The 19,851-nt window shown below is 41.0% G+C and overlaps 1 protein-coding gene across 2 annotated transcripts in view; it reads left to right on the top strand.

Annotated features, from left to right (window-relative positions):
• The window catches only part of LOC306971140 (guanine nucleotide-binding protein G(o) subunit alpha), an 84,952-nt gene that overhangs the window by 39,940 nt on the left and 25,161 nt on the right, over positions 1 to 19,851 (top strand). For both annotated transcript variants that reach the window (XM_079567297.1, XM_079567298.1), the window contains exon 4: positions 17,673 to 17,833. In XM_079567297.1, coding sequence (XP_079423423.1) covers positions 17,673 to 17,833 — 161 coding nt within the window. The remainder of the gene's footprint in view (positions 1 to 17,672; positions 17,834 to 19,851) is intronic.

Below are 19,851 nucleotides of genomic sequence, written 5' to 3'. Positions count from 1 at the left end.
TTTGCCTTAATGAAAATTGCACGCACACATGCTCTCCCACATTCAATTTCTAGTTCTGTCTAACTAATTAACTCAACACAACAAAAACATGCAGCCTTACCAAACTTCTTGGTGCAGCTTATAACAAAGTGCATTATGACCTCATTTGGCCATTACCACACATTTTCTCCAACACAAATTGTTAAGTTTCTGTGTTGAAACTGTAAGTAGTTGAAAGCTTCATGTTTTTTGGCAATAGTTTTTAATCAAGCTGATCACTTTGTGGAGCTCTCTGCTGCGTTGAATTTGTGAGCGCTCCTTCTATTGATCAGCCAGTGGAAGACAGACTCAAGGGTATGTGTGTGAACCAGGCAATGACACAACATGGCAGGACGTGTTTGGACTCTTAATGTCGTTGCTTTCCCAATCCTTTCCTCTTTGTCTTTTGTGTCTTCCCCTATTTTCACCTCTCTCTCTTGGGCAATAACTTTGGGGACAAGCTCTGACCTCTGACATTTGCTGGAGTCACCGCTACGTCTTCTCAACTCTCTAATTCTCAAAGGGACAGAGGTGATCATGTGAGAATGCCCAGGGGCCAGCTTTCTACAGTTATGTAATGAAGTCAGATGAAATGATAAGATGGATAAGGGCAAGACTGAAATTAGATTGTGTGTGTGTGTGTGGTCTTAAAATGTAAGAAATAGTTAAGTAAAAATGCATCACAGATTTTTGCTCAAAGGGAGGGATGTAAATAATTAATGACAGCCTTTTTTGTGTGACACTACAGCGGTTTCACTCACTACTTTTATCAACTCTCAATGCTAAGCTCATCATAAGCCCTGTTGAGAGATAGCTGCTGCTTAAATTATGTTTAACACTTAGATCCACTGTGAAATCGAGTGTTTCCTCTTGTAAATCTATCCTTGAGTTGAATAACTAATTTCAAGAAACCTGTTTACACTTAAATTAAGAAAAAATTAATTGCACTCAAAATTAGATGAAAAATCACAACGTGTATCTAATGCAGTTACAAAGGTATTGAGTCTTTGTTGTCTTTTCTAAATTAGACCTTTCAAGAAAAGTGGAAGTACAATTCTTAGACAGATCTTTTGAAGAAGTAGCTGTGAAACGTGAATGATACAAACTAATTTATACTATTGTGATTAGAGGCTTGGTAAAGAAGAAAGGAACTAAAACTATTTCAAAGTACCTTTATACTGAATTTTTGCACTATGGTTTCAAAACTGGTTTCAAGTGTCAAGTTGGAACCCTGCATTGTTTTGTCGTGTTTACTTCTTGTGCGTTTACAGTTGTCCTTGAGACCTCAGCACAAGTGAAGGATGGAGGGGGGAAAGCGCGAAGGGCCGCTGCTTTAGATAGTGACTCACACAGGAAGTGCTGTAGGACAGAAAAAGAGAGCAAATCTTAATGTGTGTCCTCTCTGATGTGTTCTTTGTGAGCGCTTCAGTGCCATAGTGTGGCCTGTATGCGCTCCGTCATGCATACAGTAATAGGCCCCGGCCCCTTCGTCCCACAAGTTGTGCCTCTCCTGCTCACTATTCTTCCAGGCAGAGCGGGCTGGATGGGACGCAGCTTGAATAGACTGCAGTAATGGGCATAGTGGAGAGCGGAGAGAGAAGAGACGGAGGGAAATGGGCAAAGGGATGGTGGGGGATGCTGTGTGTCAGTGCTGTTAAAGCCAGCCAAGCAACTAGCACATCTCACATTTCTCTCGTCTTGTGCCGCGGAAAGCTCTGCCCATAGGGTTTTTCTCTCCGCACACACACACACACATACCATCGCTGGCCTGGGTTATCACGCTAGGATGATCGTTCAGACCAGTGCCAGGATTTCTGTGACTTCTACACATGCAGCTTGGGCAGTACGTGGGCAGACATGCTGTTATCTGCAACCTGGTCATGACATGTCCACACTTTGGGTTGCCACTTTGGCCTGTAACTCCCCGGATTAAGATAAACATGTGCAAATCAAGTATGTATTTTACTGAACAGCTGTAATGTTGATTTATCCACAGCTGCAAGAACAGTCTTTAACAAACATTTTGAAAACGTATTGTTGGGGACTCCCTCTCTCTTCCAAAGCCCCATCACAAGCCTCATTATGCATCTTAAAGCAGAACTAAGTAATACATGCCCCTAGAGGCCATAAGCGCCACTGCAGGTGTCGTAGCATGTTTTTTTTTTACTCCGTGAGAGTAACTACTACACTGACAGAAAAGACAAAGGGAGGGAGGGATATTGTACATCCAATTACACAATGGAGATCATTTTTTTCACTCAAACTTGGCTGTAAATACTGCTAAAGTGTTGCTAGCCCGCAGTTAGCTTTGCCCGTTAGCATCTTCTTCATGATTCCATTAGTGTGTATTGGTGACTCCAACCTGTAGGCAGGAAAGTTGCAAAGGTGGTTTTCGGGACAGAGACACCAGGGGGAGAAGAAAGACCCCCCAATCATCCCATTAACACTTGTATTACCCAGAGGGACTACGGAAAGGATTTATTAAGGTTAACAAGTTACTTAGTTCTGTAAGGCAGTTCGGCCACAGTTGTAGTGACATTTTTTTTGCTGTAAGAGTATACAGTATACTACAAAATGTTTCTTTTTTTAATATTTAGATTATTTTTTTTGATACTATAATCACCACACAACGCCTCTCTGGTGAAATTACAACACTATTGTCTGTACCAATTCGCCTTCATATCTATACTTTTAAAATATGAGATGAATCTGAGATGTAGCAGTGATTGTTGCTCATTGTTTTTTGCACCACCGACTTGACCTGCCTTTTTGCACCAATGTGTGTCATGTGTAGAGAAAGGATCATCCATCACTAAAAGCTTTCCATCAAAGCGGCTCCACTATTATACTTTCAGAATAGAGTACATTATGTTCGGGGATGAAACAGACCAGTATTCACTCCCGGTCTGTGGCGCTCACTGTTTCACACAGACCTACACACTGCATTTCTAGGCTGAGCTCATCAAGAATGCTTATGTGTCATATTTATAGTTCAAGGGAGAATCAGGCCCGACTCGAGCTCTTTCTGCGCTGCGCTTTCCACGTTGCAGGGAAAATAGGATGATAATGTAACCCCACTGTGCTTATCCGCAGTGGCCTCTGTGCGGTTCCTGTGCCAGTTCAGAATCCAAGCTTCTGTGATGGGCTCTCTCTCAGGGACTCGCACCATTCAGTTTTCTGTAAGCCCCCTTTTGCCAGTCTCTAGGATACCAAACAGTTACCATAGCAACTAGACTAGCTGGCCATCTCCACAGAGCTCGCAGCCTGGAGGTCACCTGACGAGCCATCTCTGCACCCATTGGATGTCCTCCTTTGGCCACGTCTATTTACATGCTTTCGCTTCAGAGGCAGGGGCCCCAAATCCCCCATTTTCATACATTTATTTACTCTTCCCTTCCCCCTCCTATTCTCCTATGCAATTTTACAATGCCAACTCGCTGAAAGAACTTCCATTTAGTGTCACATGTGAGGTTATAGTATTTCAAAATGGAGGAATATGTGCTTTGTATAGAGGAGGTACTGTACACACATCTTAACTAACATGGTGGATCTGACTCCTGACTCCTCTTAGCCATGTTACATAAATGTTTAGCTGAGCAAAGTCACACTGAAAGACATTTGTTGGAGAAGGAAAACAGACTTCTATGTAGACCTTAACAAACATGCAAAATACTGCATATTTGTACAATAAAAAGGACGCGTTGCTAAAATTGTTCCTATGTTACAGTGCTGATATAGTATTTTTTTTAGTCATGGTTGGACACAATTAAATTTTAATAAGATGTAAAAAAAAAAATATTGTTTTTGCAATATTCAAGACAGTTACCTTTCTATCTTATATTGTGCAGGATTAATGCAATATACATTTCTGTAACAAACTTTAGCTCCATATGGGTACATATCACCAAAAAGGCTTACTAACAGGTACATCCTTGCATGTTGTACTTTGTTATCTTACTATTCTTTCTTGAGCTGTATCTTCCTATTGCTTCAATAGTTCCCCCATGCTCCTGGGGCAACTGGGAGATAAAAGTGTTTCCAATGCGTCATACATTTTCCCCCAAAGTAAGATATTGGTTTCTCAGAGGAAGTGCCTTGCAGCATCTCCAAAACATCTTCATCAGGTCCTGTCTGGCTAATCTATCTGGGGCTCGTGTCATATTGAGACTTGTGTTGACTTGACACTTCATCTATTGATAATGACAATGTGGCACATCATATTAAGGCAACTTGGTTGAAATGCCGTTCCTGCATTCAGTAAGCTGGATTATTCTGGACATTCTCTAACTGACATCTGCTTTCTCGGACCGCTGAAAGCCTTGCTTCCCAGTTGGGTCACTGGAATGTTCTCTGTCTGATTCTTTATGTTGTGAGTGGTGTCAGATCTCAGAAAACAAGTTCTCAATCACTAGTGGCTCTAAAAGGAAATCATGACCTGGCATCCCCCAATGACGATCTTTATCAGTTCACATGCTTTTCAAATTATATGCATTTTTTTTCTATTCTTGAAAAAGATTTGTATTCCATTATAAACCAATGGAACTTTTTAAACGTAAGTTAGTCTATGAGGAATGTTTTCCACCTAAAATGGCGGATTTCTACGATTCAATCTCAAACTCTAATAATGGCATAGAGTAGCAGCCAAGTTAAGAAGTTCTCGAAAACATTGCATCTCTTCTCTGGCTTTATATAACTTTCCTTGTGATCCGAGCGGGGCAGTGGGGGGGAATTCGAGACTCCTTTGTAAAGAGTGTTAAAAGTGCAGGAGTGCAGTCTCCTTTGATTTCAGCTCTATAACCGTCCACTCTGACCGTAATCAAGGAGCCTTTATGGCGGGCATGTGTTTGTTGAAGGCAGTGTGTGTTGAGACTCGGAGCATAAGGTGTGCCAGGGACGAGCATGGGTGACATCTCCCTGCTCCAGCTAAATATAGATGTGAGAAGTGTGAGAAGGCGGAGAATGACGGAGATGCCAATCCAAAAAGAAAGGTAATGATACTGTGGGAGCCTATTCAAACAAATATATTGAAAAGTTGTGAAGTACCTAGCAATTGGTGGAGATGGCTTGTTGATATTTTCTGCTCGTTTGAGGGAACTAAATTAGTCAAATACAGTCTTTTGATTGGTCACTTTGGATTTGTGTGTGTGACCTTCTGTTATTAATGCATTGAAACTAGATTCAGTGCAAAGCTTGATAGAAGAATCGGTCGCACTTTACTTTCCAGCACATTAATAGCATGGTTCTGGGAGGGAAATGGCATGGTAACTAACTACAGTTATTTGGAGCCTCGTTTAAATACTGAACTGCTAAAAATACGCGCCATGTTCCCTGATAATTTACTGGGTTAAGATTGTGATTAAAATCATATTACCTTGAAATCAATTAGGGGTGTGTTTTGTTTCTAATTGCCTTAATTGCCACGTTGATACTTTTAGGTACCGTGATGTTTCCACGCAGGGCTATTACTGCTATTAGAAAGGTGAAGGTGTTAGTGGGACATTTCTGATTTGAAAACTTGGATTAAAAAAACAAAAGTACCCATGTGGAAAAAGGCACAGTACGAGCATTTGAGTAACTAGACGTTTTGAGTCTAGCCATCTTGAAAAATTACAGATATTAAAAAAGAAAGAAATATGTGTTACATCATGGGCTAATTTTAATGCTCTTTCTTTTCCTCTTTTTTCATACGTTCAAGCTTCTGAATATCAGTGCTGCCACAATGCTTGTATTATGTTTAATATAGTATGTGAACTAAATTTCAGACAAAATTACACAAACATGTAGTAGAATTACTGCAGAAAGATGCAGGTCGCTTGGCTGGCAGGATTATATGACCTTTTTATATTTCATTAGCCCTTTATTTTGTCGTATAAATCTTGATGTTGTTATTATTGAAACATGAATACTGTAGTGTTTAGGAAATGGTGTATGACAATGCACCACGGTGTTAAAAACTTGACAATAAGCATCGTACCAAAGTGACGGTGCAAGTTTTAGCCTATATACTGTAAGCTTCATGGCGTGTGCCATGCGTGTGTATGTGCACACCCAAGCAGAGCGCATCTGTGTTATCATCACTTACCACTAAACTGAAGGCTGCAGACGCTCAGGACCTGCAAAGTTACATCCTCCATAAACACATGAACACATGGCTTTGTAATTGGGTCTCCTGCAGATGCGCTAGAACACTGCAATCTTGTGTTCTATTTTGTTTTGCTGTGTGTCCAGGGGCACAATTTATCATAAAGCAGCTTTGAAGAATTGGAAAGCATTCCCAATCTTATTCTGAGATATAAAAACTGCCTAATAATGAACATTTAGGCAATTTTATTGACCAACTTATTATGTGTATCTAGGCCTGCCACAAAAATTACTATATCGACTTATCGCTCGATAAGTAAAATGAAGGACGATAACATTTTCAGTCTCGATGAATGCACGATAAATGCACGTGCTGCGTGTGCTTAAAGTAAACAGAAGAATGAAGCCATCACAGCGTTGAGTGCGCGGAGTATCCATCGAACCCGTCCCCCTGTGCGTAAAGACAGCATTGAGCACATCAGCCGTATCCCCGCATGTATCCAGATCATTTAGAGATCTGCGCTGCTTTTGGAGAGAGGCGGGGTGTAAACAAAGTGCCGTGCTACTACAGAGCGTCGCTGATTACGACACTTTCTGTGAACTTTATCGCGGAGCAAGAGGGACTCGTGTGAAAACACTTGGAATTCCAGCCAAAGGAACTCATCACGGAGAGAATAACAATATGAATGCAACTGCAGGTATGTCCAACGTGAGAACGAAGCGAAACCACCGGAGCTAATCAGAGCTACTGTTAGTGAGAGGAACCCGACCGCTTTAGCCACTATCCAAATACAAGCGGGCTAGTCCTGATGACTTTACTCCATACTTAGGTCTACATGTTACTGTCCCGCACTGTTCAAAAGCCAGAGAAATGCTGCAGCGGTTTGACGAAGAGTCAACAAGCTGCTTCACTCCGACAGCCATGTGTACATATGGCTACTGTAGTAATACATCTGAATCCATACATTTAATATACATTTTACTGTGACAAGGTTTAATCTAACTCAGAAGTGAGTTGTAAGGAAATATTTAACTAGAACAATGTAGATGAAATAGCAATATTAGTGTTATTGACTATTTAAAAAATCATGACACGCCTAGTTCAAACACAGAACCTGGTGAGAGTGGTGAGTGATAAATTCTGTAAAAAGGTTGAGATGCACACATAGAATGTCCTAGAATATTTCGACCCGTCTAGTTTGCACTTTGTTTGGTATGAGGTGTTGATATTGAATGCCAAAAGTTCAATACATTTCAGTTGCAATAGTTGCTTACAGTTTTCTTTTTATTGCATACAGTATTTGTTATCGTTTATCGCGATATTTTCTGAGACGATATATCGTCCTCAAAAAAAATATATCGTGGCAGGCGTATGTGTATCACACTTGCACTGTGATGCACTGCTGAACTGTTACACCCCTATGAAATGGAAATGAATAAAGTAGATGGGTAGATGTTTTGGATTGTTTTGTTATATAATAGAAATCTGAAATGTATGCTTATGGGCACTTCCTGGGTGTCTCATTTACAGAAAGATTTTTTGAACATTAATTGTCTGTTGATTTTAATTTAGTTTTTAATAAACTAGGAATACATGAATAGTATTACTCACTCTTTTGACACTTCTTATTCCCATTCCGACTAGCAAAAGCTCTGCACATATTAAATTCACATTTTGTTCTCTTTTTGTGATCCAGTGCTTCTTTGGCTTATTGTGTGGGGGGAGTTTTGAGCAGTGTAAAGTGACATACTGAGTGAGTTGCCAGATCCAAAAGTATGATCGTGAATAAGAAACGCCAGAGCAGCTCAGGTGCAGAGATGCCTCGTGTGGAGGAGGTGGAAGTGGCAGCTGTAGGCCTGTTTTAAGAATGGTTGTTGACAGAGACAGATGGAGGCCCGGCTGGAGTGTGCGGGTGTAGGCAGCAGTGGATTTATGTCATCTATTGGAGCCAGGCTAGCATACACTGTTTGTTAATTATATATAGAGGAATAAAGTTCTGTTTAAGTTATGTCCATTTCCCAAGAATATAGTAAATGGCTTCATTGCTGTTTTGCATGAAACAAACACGAAGAAGCCGATGATCATCTCCACAGCTGTACACAGGCCAAATGCCTCAATGTTTAGTTGCTGCTGACTCAAAGGTAACACTAATAGGACTAATGGAAGGCTGTAAATGCATGGGGTCACCAGTTCGTATATTCAGCCTGAGCTCACTTGTGTCCATGGGTAAACCGTTCACCCCCATTAACCACTCCTGTGACAAACATCTGTGTGCGGATAGGAAAAGACAGACTTTAGCATTAGACCGAATACATCACATTGCTTTACAAATAGTATTGCTAGCTGGAGCAGTGTGCGTTTTTGCAGAGGGGTCGCTGTGTGTGGCGAAGCTGGGTGTGGTGAATCTGGGTGTGGTTGCTGGACATCCTGCCGGTATAGCCGGAAGCACCGCCGTGGCACACCGTAGACCTCAGCCTCGCCCCTGCCATCTGTGTGTCTGTGTTAGAGATCCACTGGGGCAGTCTGCAGGAGGCCAGAACAACAATTAAATATTTCATCACTTCCATTATTCAGCAAGTGCAACAGACAGAGCAGGGAGGTAGAGGGGAGGTGGAGATAGTGTGGAGAATGCGGTTGTTTCAACCAGCCAGAAATCTAATATTTGTATCTGTAAAATCATGGAGTGAGGAGTGGAGCCAGAAAATGAAACCGTTTGTTAGAGCTCTACTGTATAAAAAAGGGATTTGTTCTATTTATCACAGACTTTCCTCTCGACATACTTGTGATCTTGTTTTTTAGCAGGCATGTGACTTATGCACTGAATGAGCAAAGAGCCAAGCCACAGTAAAGCCTATTTTAAGTTGTTCAGTATTTAACTCCAGCAATGCTGTATCAATGCTTTATCAATAATGTACTTTTTTGTAGACTTTTTGTGGTTCACTTAGTGTAAATTGTTCTCTTAATTTGTCCTATCCTTCAACCAGTGTCACAGGGCAATCTGTCAGGAGTGTGGGCAACTGCAGTGTAGTGCCTGGTTGCTCATATTTAGAGCATGAGCCAAGATCTTGGTCAGGAATACCGAGCAGTACCGCAGTTGAGAAAACAGTTTGGTGACTTTTGTTTACTCACCTTGTAAAGAGTAGAGGAACAGTGGAGGTAAAGGATGGCTAAATTAAAGGAAGGGACCAAAGAAGCATGGGATGGGGTAAAAGAAAGAGGCTGATAACTGGAAAAAGATTCCTGGGAAATGAGCCTGGTCACCATGGCAACTGCTGCTGCGAGTCATGTGATGCGGAGGAGTGAGCGAGCGGGGAGAGGAGGGTGGGGCGTGCCAGCAGACAACAGTGGAGGAGAGGATAGAGATGCTAATGAAGTGGAAGGGAAACGTGTGGCAGAGGTGCGGGTAGTGTTGCCACGGAGATGTTAGCTGGCATCGCCAAGAGACATCTGCACGGGCACCACAGACCGACGGGCGGACGGCGGGGAGCTGACAGGACGTGATCGAAAGACAGGCCAAAAATAGAAGAGCTAAAGGTTGGAGGCAGCGGTGGAGCAGTGTGAGAGGAGCGTGAGCAGATTGTTGATAAAGAATGCCAGTCATGGTTTTTCAGCTCTGCATCTGATTGGCCAAGAGGGTCTCTGACGTCAAAGACAAGTACACACAAGTACACACATGGTCCTAAGTTGTTTTTTACCTGGTCCATTTGACAAATGACCATCATGGCTTTGGTCAACATCAACATGATCTGTTTTGAATCTAACATCATCAGATACATTTATCGTATTCATAACAAAATAGTGAAATAGCAGAACTTCTTTTATACATTTGAAAGAATCTATGCAGAAGAACGTCTTTATAAAGACAGAGTAACAATAGTTTGAAAAGTATGTTTGAAAATTCCCATATATTCTTGAAGTAACTCAAATCCATCATTTACATGTTGATCTCACACTGCTGCATAATGAGTTTTTAAGAAATATTTAGATTACACTACGCAGTGATTATTATTTACTTAACTATTCATACACCAGTATTTATAAATGTTGCATTGGCGTAGTGGTCTATTGGAAGTTCGTCAAAAAGATTGAACGAATCATATCACTCAGGAAGCATCATGTTCATCATGTTGATTTCCAATTAAATGAACTTGCTGTACTTTAAGCCTCAACATGTCACGCACCAGTTGTTGCAGATGGCAATTAATTAGTCAGCCTTGTAAAAGAATAATTAAAAGTTAGTGGATTATGTTAGGTGATTAATATTGCTGATAAATACAGCCATGACTGAAATGTCAGCATCCCTCGGCAAAGATGCAAAGCAAGACGGATATAGCCCCGTACACTGCGTTCCAAATTATTATGCAAATGACATTTTTCTAAGATTTTCTAAATTGTCAACTCAAATAAGAGTCAGCATAATTTTCAAGTCTTTACCTGGTAGAGGATCAATTAAATGTGGTGGAAAAAAATTCCTAGTGATAACGGTATTTTTTTTCAAAAATAAATATAGTAAAAACCTCAAAATCCACTGTTCCAAGTTATTATGCAACTCATCGTTTCAATACATTTTAAAGCTTGTAATTAACTGAAAATGGTCATTTGTTGACTTTGCAGCATCAGGAGGTCATATTTACTGAAATCAAAAGCTATTTCAATCAAAAAAATATTAACAGGTCAAGTTATATTTGACCATAGGAGCCCTTGTGTGATAGCAGCTTCAAAATTCTTAAATCCATTACACTTGTGAGTTTTTGGACAGTTTCTGCTTGGATTTCTTTGCAGGATGTTAGAATAGCCTCCCAGAGCTGCTGTTTGGATGAAAACTGCCTCCCACCATCATAGAAGTTTTTTTTGTTGAGGCTCCAAAGGTTCTCAATAGGGTTGAGGTCAGGGGAGGATGGGGTCCACATCATGAGTTTCTCTCCTTTTATGCCCATAGCAGCCAGTGATACAGAGGTATTCTTTACAGCAGGACATGGTGCGTTGTCATGCATGAAGAGGATTTTGTTCGGGAAAGCACAGCTCTTCTTTTTGTAGCATAGAAGACAGTTGTCAGTCAGAAACTTCACATATTTTTCAAAGGTCATTTTCACACCTTCAGGAGCCCAAAAGGGCCTAAAGGGACCGACCAGCTCTCTCACCATGACTCTGACCCAAAACATGACTCCGCCCCCTCTTTACTGACGTCACAGCCTTGTTGGGACATTGTGGCCATTCACCAACCATCCACTACTCCACTGATTTGACCATCCAGGGTTACACAACACTCATCAGTGAACAAGACTGTTTGAAAATGAGTCCTCATGTATTTCTGAGCCACTGCAGCCGTTTCTGTTCATCAGCGTTCAATTAAAAGTTTAGGGGAGGCCCGGATAGAAGGTTTATGCACAACTGCAGCCTCTGGAGGGTCCTACACCTTGATGTTAGGGAGACTCCAGAGGCACCAGCAGCTTCAAATACCTGTATGCTGCTTTGTAGCATCTGTTCTCCTAATCTGATGTGTTTGTCTGGCAGAAACCGTACATATTGTGCCTTTATCTGCATAAACCCGAGTGTGTCTGAATCATCCACAAATCTCTTATCAGTACGATGATTACGCTTAATCTTTCATGAAATTTCGAAGGTTTTCATACCTAGACCAAGGCATTCAACTATTTCAAGCTTTTCATCAGCAGACAGACCCTTTTTCTTTCCCATATTGCTTGAAAATGATGATCTGCATAATAAAGTGGAACATCCTTTTTCAGTTGTTTTTCCCGTATCTGGGCTTAACCTGAAAACTACTCATCCCAGGTCTCTGAGATTAATGTCAGTGATTCATAGAGCCCCGAGACACGATACCATCCACAAGTTTCATTATTTTTTAATTTTTTTTTACCTTTTTGACACAAAAATACAATTTGCATAATAATTTGGAACGCAGTGTATGTGCTGATTTCGCTTGTACATGATTGTTTAACAAAACGTCCTGTAAATACCAGTTAACTGCGATTGCGCACACTGTAGTTAACTTCTTGCCTTTGTCAGCATTCTTTGTCTGGAGCCTTATTGAACATTATTAGACAACAAAGTTTTTTTTTTTTAAATCTTGCATCTGCCTGGAAGAAGGCATCTAACCAAATGCAAGGTGTGCTACCGAATAGGTTTTGGGATGAATCCAGTGCAGAGTTGAAGCTGCTTAGCGATGATGTGCAGAGGGGAGATGGTGCTTATGCAAATGGCGTCTTGCAGTAACTGGGTTATTGCAGCACGTGGCAAGCACTGTTGCCTAATTAAACATCACACTGCTATGTAGATTTCTGTGCATACAACTGCTGTTTGTTTCTGACAGTGACACTAGGGCTGAAACAACTAATCGATTCATCGACGACTAATCGATTCTTGAAATAGTCGACAACTATTTTAGTAATCGATCAATCGTTTTCTGGTTCACAAACTCAAATACAGCAAAAATTAAATGAATGAAAAATGTAGTATTTTTGATGTTTTTCATAGTTCATAGGGTCTGTAGTGTTTTGTACATTGTAAATTTCATGAATATCTGTCTGTGTCTCATCCAATCAGAAAGCAGAATTAGCGCTAAGAACCTCCTACAAACATTTACTTTAAGTTTACTCCATCACCACATCCTCAAGCAGCTGCACCACTTTAGCTTTATGTGATAAAAAAAAATAGATTTTTTTTTTTTTTCTGACACCATTCACAGCCAAGCGATCGATCAATCGTAAAAATAACCAATAGATTAATCGATTGCAAAATAATCGTTAGTTGCAGCCGTAGGTGACACCTTTGTTCCTTGGAAACTTCAACTTCAAAGATAGGAGACGATTGTCCATTGTCTTTCCAACCCATTACCTCAAAAGCTTTCTGACCCTTCCTCGATACCCTCAGCTGTGCCTTTAAAGTGTGTCTGTGGCCCTCTGCCCAGAGTGCAACTCACTCCTGTCCACATGCGATACATGCTTCTTGGGGCTCCATTTGTCGTTCACGTAGTCTGCCAGTCTGTAACTGTTGACAGGAGAAACTGGAACAAGGCTCAAATGCATTTACATCCAATCAAATCCCCTAGAGTGAGAGCGTCGCCTTGCACCAGATGACAGATGGAGGGCACAAGTGTTTTGAAAAAGACCGTATGGACATGCCCACTACGATATCTCTGCAATGGCTAATCACGTAAATGTTTTTTTTTTAAATTGATATAGCCCATGGGCATGATCTGCAGGACCTTCTTGCAGTGAACTCACCATGGTGGGTCTCCTCAGGGCACTTTTGTTTCCCGATCAAACCAAAACATGCTCAGTAGATTCTCTTGAAACCTTTAGCTAGATAATACTAATCGAGATTCTGGCAATTGCATCTTGTCATGTGCTTTTGCATCTTTCACAGATATAGTGAGGTCTAACCTGCTCATCTCAATCACAGCACTGAAGAATTAAGATTAAGATGCATAATGAAGGGTTTCTTTCCAAAGTGTTTTATAAACCTGACTGCAGGTGCTATTTTTTTTTATAATTCATCAGCGGCTTGCCCATGAAATGTACTTTCAATGTCTCTGTGATTGCCGTATTTACACTTTCACATAACTCAAGTCCTGTTTGTGTTCCTTTTATTGAGGCAATTCATTGTGAAAAGTTGTAACAGCTCCGGTGTGATTGGTTATAGATCGACTACAATGGAAACAAGAAGGCGGGCAGTATGAGTGGGATGATTGGCTATTGAGGGGAAAGAGTTGCGGTAGTGACTACTGCAAAGGAGCACATGGAAAGGGAGGAGCAGATGAAGGAAAAGGCTGATCCAGATGATAACAGTGATGATGGTGCGCTGATTGCCTATTCAATGTCCGGGCGAGAGTGTGGAGCCAGCAAACAGGGAGCCAGTCTGTCATTAGCCACCGTCAGCAGCAGCAGCACACATTCTTTCATTCTGGACGGCCGGCATCATCAACTATACTATGCACTAACCCAATGGGACAAGGCTTAATTTTGATCTCAGTGAGGAATAGCTGATATCCCCGTGAAGAAACCTAATTGACCGTGTATCAGTGTAAAGATAGCGTAGGCTGTACGTTATCTTTTGCAAACAAGTAAATATCCTGTCCCCATTGGGTCTCATTGTGTACATTTATTGCTAACCCTCTACAAACATATTCTAAAATGCATGTAATTCTTGAAGTTGCAATTGTTGTGCCTGTCAGTTGGTGTTTTGGTTTTTTGTGCAGCCCTAATGGTGACAGAGTTGAAAACAAATGTTACAAATCTTTCAAGGAGCATAAGTCTGTGAAATGTGATCCAAAGCCTGCTATTTCTTGGTTGAACATAAATGAACACACAGAGCATGATGCCACTATCAGATACCAAAGAAAAAACACTAGATTGTTTTATGTGCTGCAGGATCTGGTGTGGATGGACAGAGACATGATGACATTGGACACTTATAGCTCTGAGAAAAAGCTTGAAGAGGTCACTGAGGTGCAGTTAGTGGTAATACTTAGCCATGAGCCAAATCTCTGTTGTGGGAAACACATTGAGAAGATGTCCGCAATGTCAAAGGTTTATTTCACAATCATCTGCGGCGAGCATTACTACGATCTTGAAGTTGCACAAAACATGCTCAGACTTCCACATGTACAGCGCTGCGTGACATGGCACTCACTCTTACTGCATTGGTTTGACAAGCTATTTCTGTGCCCGCTAAAAATAAGAACAAGGTGTACTTTTCAGGAACGGGGTTTTAAATTGTAAACTTGCTATAGCTCAGGTCAGGTCTGTTGAAAAGAATGGGTGAGACGTAAAAAAAAAAAGGCAGAATAATTGGGGTCATAGCGGAACAATTGTGCATGCAAGGGGCTGAAATACTGTATGGGTTCAAAATTCCTAGGTATTGTATTGCAACACTCAGTATTTCACCTGCAAGCATCATCCACCATCCCAGTGCTTTCAGCATCATTATATTCTTTGTTTTTATTTCTTTGTTGGACTCTCTGGAAATTCTAAGACTAAATGAGTGGGCGTTGATCCTGTAGTAGAGATGTACCAGGGCACTCCCGGGTGTGTGTGTGTGTGTCAAGCTGGCTGAGGTTTAATCAGTTTGGGCACCAGCAGCATAAGCTCACTGTCAAACCTCCAAAGTGGTGCAATCTGCTGTGATCTTTTCCTGATTGCTTTGTGCACGGTTAATTTCTCAGTTACATTTTGAGCTGTGATTTCACTCGACCTCTCCATCCTCTAATATCCTATCATAATATGGGGGTTGAAATTACGCTGGTGAAGAATAACAACTCTAATTCTTCTGGACCAAAATAGAACGTGTTGTTAATGGTGATGATACACAGGTGTAGCTTCTGTTGCAAACACCACAGTGGAAACTAGAGTTATATTGATGAGTACGATGTTTAATGTAAGGCATACAAGGACCGTTTATTATGCGCACCAAGGTCCCATATGAACAGTGGGTTCCTTGGGTCCAAACAAAGTGATGAAATGTGTGGTTCGTTGTCATAGCAGTTCCATCTTTTGGATGGTGAGTTTACAAAGTTTACAAAATGGCTGCCATAACAGGAAAAAGTCATTTTTACAGATGCCAATGGCATACTATAGTAAGTTGGTGGGACTCTTATTGTGCAGAATTTTTCAGTTTTACAAGTTGTATCAGCATAGGTTTCATTAAAAGCTAGAAAGAGAAACATTAGAGATGCTTAAAGGGATATTTCGGGCTTTTTGACATAGGACCTCATTTCCTAGTTATCCAGAGTGTTTTTTGTTTTGCTTTTTGATTCATGCAGTCCTTATATTTGAAGAGTTTAGTGATGCTAGGCTGGTACTAGGCTAGTGCTAGGCCATGTCTACTAGTAGCCGGCATTAAAAACAGTCTGAGCCAAGATATGCAGCGGTAGAGGGATCTGCTCGGTTTCCGGATCTACAGTAGTTTGTTTACCTGCAGCCGGCATTACTACAGGTGGAATTCACAAAGGAGCTTTCTACAAATCAGATATGGCAACCTTTGGAGGACTACCCGATGATTTACTACTAGTTACCATAGACATGCCTAACACTAGCTTAGCACCGCTAAACTCTTCAAATATAAAGACTGCATGAATTAAAATATATATATATATATATCTCCAGAAATCAAGAACACTCTGGATAACTAGGAAATGAGGCCCTATGTCAAAAATCCAGAAATACCCCTTTAAGTTCTTGTGGCTGTAATGAAAACATTGCAGTCAACATTGCTGTTAATCAAATGTATCATATCTGTGTCTCTTGACTGAGACCATGTTATATAATGCCCTACTTCGTTTGATATGATTCAGTGGAGCTGTGTTGTTACAGGCACAGCCAATAAAATGTTAGTAGCAGGAAGGTCAGGGCGTTGGTGTCCTGGCAGTTTTACACAGAGCACGAGTGATCATGTGTTGCCGGATGTTAGTTCTTGGAGGAGAAATCAATAAGCATAAGAGTGTTTGGGAGAAGTGGGGTGTGAGGGGCTGGGATTAGCATCTACACAGTGAAACAGTGGAGAGTGAAGCCTCGCATGGTTTGCGCATCACAGTGTGGCTTTACCCAGCAGCACATTCATTATGCACTGAATTGAGCAGCTCATAAGGAGGGCAGGTTAGGTTTTAAAACACCATATGCTACCTGACATTAACATTTATGCATTCATGATCCTTTGTTTTTGCTACATTAATACAGATATAACACTAGCATTTTGTTTAAAGCAGTACTACGTAACTTGTTTACCTTAATAAACCCTTTTCGAAGTCCTTCTGGGGGTAATACAAGTGTTAATGGGGTGATTGGGGGGTCTTTCATCTCCCCCTGGTGTCTCTGGCCAGAAAACCACAATTGCAACTTCCCTGCCTCCGGGTCAGAGCCACCAATATACAGTAATGGAATCACAAAGAATAACTGACGGGCAAAGCTAACTATGGGCTAGCGCCACTTAAACAATATTTACAGCCAAAATTTACAGTTTGAGTGAAAAAAAAATAGCACCATTGTGTAATTGAATGTACAATATCCCTCTCTCCCTTTGTCTTTTCTGTCAGCGTAGTATTTACTGTCACGGACAATTAATGAGTAAAAAACCGCAACATGCCTCAGGGGCACGAGTTACTTAGTACTGCTTTAAGTATGTTTCGGTCAAAGGTTGAGTTGACAGTGATTTCTAAGGTTACAGTTTCAGTGGCATAAAATCCTCATCAAAAATATTTTTTATTGTAATATTTCCCGGCCTGTATTTGATCAAACTTAAAATTGTGTTATTCATCAACCCTTATCGCAAACATGAGGCCTACTTAAAAAACAACAACAACACAGGTTTTTGTGACAGGCCTAAGAGTCTTGTTTACATTTTACAACCAGGTACAATGGCTGTCCATATTGTATCCAATTACCGGTACATATTGCTGCCCCATACACTGTCCTGACTCTATGATAATGATGTTTGCAGCAATTACACCATTACAACATCATTAGCATGGCAAATTAGCATAATAATGGTAAGCTACGCAAAGACCTGAGTGGATCTTGATCCACTAACCCTGTGCCCTTGTGCTTTGTGTCTTCAGGCGGATGCAAAGATGGTGTGTGATGTGGTCAGTCGCATGGAGGACACAGAGCCTTACTCTCCCGAGCTGCTGTCCGCCATGATGCGCCTGTGGGCCGACTCGGGCATCCAGGAGTGTTTCAGCCGCGCCCGGGAGTACCAGCTCAACGACTCAGCGCAGTAGTACGTAACACTTCAGCCCACTCACTTTTTAGCACGTGTTTATGTATTTGCTTCATAATCTCACACACAACACTCACTCACCACAGATCTGGCACACTTTTCATATTTGCCAGTACATTCTTTCACTCTTTATTTACTATTTACTTGCACAAAATACAAAACCCATGACAACAGCTATGAATGAACTGATGTAGTTAGTTAGCACATCTCCTAACCATTATAAATATGTAATTACTATCAATGACATATCCATTTGTTTCAGTTATTGTTTTCAGACTCTTGAACACGAGGATGTCACACCAGCAGATGGAGGCTGGAGCCTTTGCATACAATAATAACATTCATACATTATGAAACACATCATCTTTATTACTACTACTTTATCCCCTTAATCCCCACCTGAACCGAGCACATTACATAAATGTGGATGGAAACGCAACAAAAAAGTGTCAAAAGAGCGGGAATAATGTGACGAAAATGTGACGTACACTTGACGAAAACTTGACGAAAATGTGACAAAAAACGGACAAAAAATTGATGAAAGCATGACTAAAACTTGACGAAAACGTGACAAAAACCTGACGAAAAAGTAACAAAAATGCAATAAAAAACTAACAAAAGCGCATCAAAAAATGTGGCCAAAAAGTCACAATCAGTTTTGTAGGTCTTAGCTTTCAAATGAGGCGTTTCACTGGCCTATAGGCTGTGAGGTCCAGTCGAGAAGCTTTTAGATTTGGGTAAAGCTGAACTGGAGAAAAAGCACTCGGTTAAGGCGGGGGGTTAAGAGAAAAATGCACTTAAATTGTATTCTTTTTCCTGCCCCCATCTCTAATACAAAGAATGTTGATGTCATCTAAAACCCAGCAAAAGGATCTTGGTCTTTTTTTTTAAGTCTAGCTGTAGACAGTATTATGATGAGAAATTTTGACAAAGAAGAATTACTATTTAACAGTTTTTCTAGTCATTACCAGTCTTTATTATCTTACCCATGTGAAGTATTCTGATAAGACACATTGCTGTTCGTGACTTGATTATTGTTTGGGAAATGGTTTACGCAGAGTGGGGGTTGTGGATAGTTCAGTGGACAATCACAGACTTATGGCCCGCCACTGGAGACCAACTATCTGTATCTGCGTCAGCACAGAGATGGGCATGTGTACAATTCTCTACACCTGTCCAGAGCGCTAAGTCCTGATCGATAAACACACCATTAGCCACCCCGACCTAATCCCCTTCTAAAAGAAACATGTGACTCTCAAACGCACTGGTATTTATGTACAATCTCCTAAACGCAATCATACTTTGGCTATTACAGCATGCAGTCAATCACCATTGCAAGCTGTAGCTGTGATTTATGCTGAGTGCTGGTGTGTGGGCGGAAAGCCTCAAAGGATGATGGTCATTCCTCTCAAGTGCCTCGGTGTGCATGTAGACCCTGTGTAATTGTGCTCCATACATCCAAGGAAATTGCATCCACTGACACGGAGAAGAATGGCCGCAGAGCCATGTAAGGGGCATTAGGGGTGGTCTACTGTGGTGTATGTCACTGTGAACGACATGGGCTGGACGTTTTATGTTAATGAGGTGTTGGCTCATAATGTTCATCCAGGAAAAGGTCAAATGAAAGCTTCAGTGCACCGCTCGCTTCAGCTCATAGGCCTAATCGATAGTCATCCTTATTGAGCCATATTAATGAAGCAGGATTTGTCCAACTTGATTTCAGTCACTCGATTTCAACGCAGTGTACACTACACCTGCTGTATCAAAATGTGTATCTGTGTTGAATTTTACTAATACTATTGTAGATCATCAAGCCCTAACAGGAAGGTTCTCCAAGGGATTTTTTAAAGGAATTGACAATATTCCCGTCTTAAGATCACTGACCACATGGTTAAAATAACGACCAATTAAGAAGAACTAACTAACTAGTTCTAAGAAAAGCCAATATGCAGAAATACAGACTATTCCATGATATTGTACATTGTATGCTGTTTTAAGATGTATGAGCGCTTTTATTA

The sequence above is a fragment of the Gobius niger genome, assembly GCF_951799975.1.
Source record: "Gobius niger genome assembly, chromosome: 12".
Classification (NCBI taxonomy): domain Eukaryota; kingdom Metazoa; phylum Chordata; class Actinopteri; order Gobiiformes; family Gobiidae; genus Gobius; species Gobius niger.
The sequence above is the reverse complement of the archived record's forward strand: the minus strand, read 5'-3'. Positions and strand labels throughout refer to the sequence as shown.